This window comes from Plectropomus leopardus, unplaced genomic scaffold, assembly GCF_008729295.1.
Source record: "Plectropomus leopardus isolate mb unplaced genomic scaffold, YSFRI_Pleo_2.0 unplaced_scaffold13086, whole genome shotgun sequence".
NCBI lineage: Eukaryota > Metazoa > Chordata > Actinopteri > Perciformes > Serranidae > Plectropomus > Plectropomus leopardus.
Genome location: NW_024613932.1, coordinates 1 through 4,991, shown reverse-complemented (window position 1 = coordinate 4,991; position 4,991 = coordinate 1). Strand labels below are relative to the sequence as shown.

Sequence of the window (4,991 nt, the reverse complement as noted above, 5' to 3'; positions counted from 1 at the left end):
GCCCAACTCAAAATGAAGATACACTTTACTATTTCCATGACAAATACTGAAAAGGATTTTTACAGCATTGAATCACTTAAATTCAATACCCGCCAAAGATCAGAACATTGACATCTTTGCATTAATATAATGGAAGGAATGACGGCACTCTAGAATCACTAACATTATAATAACTGAACCATCACTTTTAATGCATTAGATCAGTTTGGCTTGACAGAACAACCTCTTCAAGTGTTTAGAAATTTCTTTCATTTTTAGTCCATATATAATAGGGTTGAAGAGAGGATGGTACAAAACAGTTTGTAAAGTCATTATTAAGCGTACAGTTTTTGGAAAATCAGATCCCAGTCGAACTATAATAACATCATAAGCACACAAACAAGAAAAGCTGATTAAAACCAGCAGATGAGGTAAACAAGTCTGTACAGCTTTTGCTCGGACTTCTCTAGAACTTTTATATGATATTACAAGTATCCTGGTGTATGTAAAAAGTATGAAGAGCATAGGGAAAAGCGCAAAGTTTAACAGAGCAACATAACCATATACAGACCGTGCTTTTGAGATCACACAGTGGAGACTGTAAATTGAATTGTTACAAAAAATTCCTTTTAAAGTTAAATTGCAGAGTTTCACATCAGCACTTAGTATCACTGGGACTGCAGTCTGACAAGCAGGCAGAATCCAAGCTAAAACCAGTAAGATATTCACAGTTGTTTTTGTCATGATAGTTGTGTATTGCAGAGGTTTACATATAGATACATACCTGTCGTAAGCCATGGCTGCCAACAGTAAGAACTCTGTACCACATAAAGTGTAGCATAGAAAAAATTGAAAGAGACAGGCAGAGTATGATATGATCTGTGTTTCAGATAAATAATCAATTAACAACTTTGGGTACATAGCAGTGCTGAAAAGAACAGAATTCAGTAGCAAAGCTGCAATGAATATATACATTGGCTCGTGGAGGCTCTTGTGTGTCCAGATAAGGTACACAATGGTGTAATTAAAGCAGATTATGAGAATATACGCTGTAAACATGATAAAAAAATAAGCATATCTGTATTTGTGCACTTCCACATGCCCGTCAAGAGTTATGTATGTGACATTAAGCTCATCATCCATCAGTGTTGTCTAAAATAAAAAGTAAAGTAATGTAAGGCACATCCAAATTCTCCATTTCATTATAATACCAACATCCAAGCTTTGCCGAGTGTCATCCTTGTTCACAGATATGTCACCTTCAGTTACACTCAGTGTGTGTTTATTTTCAACTGTTTGAGTCCGGAAAGTTTTTATGATATTGCATCACCCTCTGAGGATCTCATTAAACTTACCTCTAAAGTAGAAGTAGTAGTATAAAAGGAACTTCATCAAACTCCAGAGGCCTGAAATCACAACATTGTTTGAACTCAATGTCAAAGTATGTGCAAAGTGTAAAAATAAATACATAGACATGAATCCTTTGATACCTGAGAAAATTGGCTTGATTTCTTTCAAAAACACAGGAATAGGGCACTGAGTAACTTAACAAGAAATGTCCCAAAAATAGCACAAATTTCGTAAAGTTACAAGAAAATAACCTGCAAATGCGCATAGAAAAGAAAAGTGCTGCAGGTCTGCAGCACTTTCTGCAGACCTGCAGAAAGTGCTGAAAAAGTAAATATATATAGTTTTTCTGTCATAATTTGGATTATGAATATAGTGTTCTGGCAATTTTCTCTATCTTTTTTTGTTTTGAATGTGTCTTTTTGTCTTTCTAATCGACATCAGAACTCCTTCAGGTCCAGGGCCAGGCGCAAGGATTATCCAGCTGGAGATTAGGCAGGGCGGTGGTAGACTGACTAAGGTTCAGGCAGGACATCACCAAGAATGGTTGACTGGAGTTTAGGCAAAGAGGGTGGAAGAGGAGAAGTCACACAACTGGGGACAGCACATGAGCAGTAAAATCTGGTTTGCAGTTTCTAGCAATCAACCAATAAGGCTGGGAAACTGTTGACCAGATTTCACTGCACATGTGCTGTACCGCTATTGTGTAACGTCATTTGAGTCCATAACTTCTCCTCTTTCCGGCTTTCTTGGGTCTAGTAGAGACATCGCCAAAGATGGTCGACTGGGTGTAGTTTCGATGTTGGCAGATGTTGCTGACCAGGGTTTAGGCAGGATGCCTACAGGAGATCACTCTGGTTTAGGAAGGACATTGGCAGATATTACTGATTAGGGTTTAGGCAGGATGTCGGCAGGAATGGCTGACTTGGGTTTAGGCAGGACGTTGGCAGATATTGCTGATTAGGGTTTAGGCCGGACATGGCCACAGTTGGCCATTTGGTGTTAAGGCAGGGTAGCAACAGGAACAGGAACCTGGAGCTTAGGCAGGGTATCAGCAGCGATGGCCGCATGGGATTTAGGCAGGATGTTGGTGGATATTGCTGATTAGGGTTTAGGCAGGGCATTGCCAGGAATGGATCACTCAGTCTTAGGCAGGACAATGGCAGATATTACTGATTAGGTTGACTAAGGTTTAGTCAGGTCGTCCCCAAGTATGGCTGACTGGGGTTTAGGGATGATGTCATCAAATACTGCTGATTGGAGTTTAGACGGCACATCGTCAAGTATAACCTGGTAGGGTTTAAGCACAATGTCAGCAGGGACAGTTGACTAGCATGTAGGCAGGATGTTGCCAAGGACGGGCAGCTGGTGTTAAGGCAGGATGTGAGCAGGAAGAGGCACCTGCGGTTATAGAAGGCTGTCGGCAGCGATGGCCGACTAGAGTCAAGGTTGGATGTTGGCAGATATTGCTGATTAGGGTTTGGGCCAGACATCGCCACGGATGGACATAGCCACAGATGGCCCATTGGTGTCTGGGAAAGATGTCAGCAGGAACGGGCAACAGGGGTTTAGGCAGGAAGTTCAAAAACTCAAATGCAGTGCTTTATACCATAATTTTATTTCCTCCAAGTGCTGATAAAAATAATCCTTACATTTGGTAAAACACTGTTATGTGAAATTGGTGATATTGTGGTGTTAGTTGGCTAATTTTGCTTGTTAGGTTGCTTGCTAACGTGGATGAATGGTCACGTGTTGTTGTCTCCTTTGGTCAAAAAAATTTAATGAGATCCATGGAGGATGAAGCAGTCTGATAAAAAGAGGAATAAACAGGTGAACTGGTTTAGACTGCATTTTGAATTCAGGTAACAGTGAATGCAGACAATCAAACAGATTAAATGTTCAATGTAAATGGTCAAAGACAGACTTCTTTACTCAATCGTTAGTTCAGTATGTTCTTAATACTAAATGCCTGTTTGATTAACTTTAATTTTATTGACCATCTCAATGGATGAAGAATTCAATGTAACATATATAACTCTGGGCGGTCATGTGGAAGTTCACAAGTACAGATTTCTGTACTTTGTGATCATGTTTATAGCATATATTCTAATAATCTGCAGTAATTCTACTATTGTGTACCTTATTGTGATTAACCGAACCCTTCATGAGCCGATGTACATTTTCATTGCAGCTTTGCTAATTAACTCTGTCCTTTTCAGCACTGCAGTCTACCCAAAGCTTTTGATTGACTTTTTATCTGAAAAACAGGTCATATCTTATGCAGCATGTCTCTTTCAGGGTTTTGTGTTTTATGCTTTAGGAGGTTCAGAGTTCTTACTGTTGGCAGCCATGGCTTATGACAGGTATGTGTCTATATGCAACCCTCTGCAATATTCGAATGTCATGACAAAAAGAACAGTCTGTATCTTTCTGGCTTTAGCTTGGATTCTGCCTGCTGGTGAGCTTGTGCCTTCAGCAGTGATAAATGTTAACAGAAAACTCTGCCGGTATATTTTGACGGCAATTTATTGCAATAACTCAGTTTTCAAACTTCATTGTGTCAGTTCAAGAGCACAGTCTATATATGGTGTGGTCATTTTGCTAAATGTCGCACTGTTTCCGATGCTCTTTGTACTTTTTACATACATAAGAATATTCACAATAACCTATCGAAGCTGCAGAGAAGTCAGGAGAAAAGCTGCAGAGACCTGTTTACCTCACATGTTGGTTTTGATAAACTTTTCCTTGCTGTGCACATATGATATAATTATAGTTAGACTGGAATCTGATATTCCAAAACCTTTAGGTTTAATAATGACTTTTCAACTGATTTTGTATCATCCACTTGTAAATCCGATCATATATGGTCTGAAAATGAAAGAAATTTCTAAACATCTGAAGCAGTTGTTCTGTCAGGTCAAGATTAACTTGTGTTATCAATACTGATTTCTTCTTCTGTTTAACAGCACAGAGAAGAAGCAGGCCCCGACTTTTTTTTTAAAAGTCTGCTCACTTTCGTCATTAGTTTCATCTTGTCATTTTTCACTGCTTTGCTTTGATATTTGGTGTTTTCATTGCATTTTATCTTGTTGTTGTTGTGCCTTAACACTTCATACACACTTAATTAATATTAACTGTTTTAATTGCAGCACTCATAATAAACACTGTATACTGTACTTTCTTGTGCACATTCTGGACTTCTCTGTGTAAGCATTATATTAATAATTACATAATAATTTTAACAGCATACCTTGGCTGTGTGTTACGTGTAAGATTGACATAACCCCCTTAATTTTATGATCTTTTTTGACTTTAATAAAGTGTCTTTGAGTACCTTGAAAAGCGGTCCATAAATAATGTGTAATATTGTTGTTGTTAGTGGTCTTTGAGTGCTTGGGTACCAGAAAGCACACCTTTTTAGCCAAGAGGTGGCATGATGGGTGACTGGGCATGTTTGAGACTGTGCAGATCAGAGGAACCTGGTCGCTCTGCGTCCTTAAAGACACAGAGCACTAACTTGATTAGTTCTCCTTGTTGCTTGAAAAATAAGTTTGCAAACTTTGTGTCTACTTCATCCTGTGTGTGCTAAACTCTGCTCCTGCTGAGATATTCTGTTGTCTTAGCTTTAGGGCTGCAACTAATGATTATTTTGATAATTGATTAAT

The 4,991-nt window shown here is 38.7% G+C and overlaps 2 protein-coding genes across 2 annotated transcripts; one reads left to right on the top strand and one right to left on the bottom strand.

Moving 5' to 3' along the window:
• Window positions 1-195: 195 nt before the first annotated feature.
• On the bottom strand, window positions 196-1,122 carry LOC121963880 (olfactory receptor 51E1-like). The gene has a single exon (XM_042514120.1). The coding sequence runs from the start codon at window positions 1,120-1,122 to the stop codon at window positions 196-198; it is 927 nt and encodes a 308-aa protein (XP_042370054.1).
• Window positions 1,123-3,330: 2,208 nt separating this feature from the next.
• On the top strand, window positions 3,331-4,272 carry LOC121963879 (olfactory receptor 51E1-like). The gene has a single exon (XM_042514119.1). It carries the CDS (start codon window positions 3,331-3,333, stop codon window positions 4,270-4,272), a length of 942 nt encoding a protein of 313 aa, XP_042370053.1.
• Window positions 4,273-4,991: the final 719 nt, after the last annotated feature.

Bases quoted from the DNA above. Each gene is read 5' to 3' on its own strand.
- LOC121963880 (XM_042514120.1), bottom strand. From the start codon at position 1,122: ATGGATGATGAGCTTAATGTCACATACATAACTCTTGACGGGCATGTG.
- LOC121963879 (XM_042514119.1), top strand. From the start codon at position 3,331: ATGGATGAAGAATTCAATGTAACATATATAACTCTGGGCGGTCATGTG.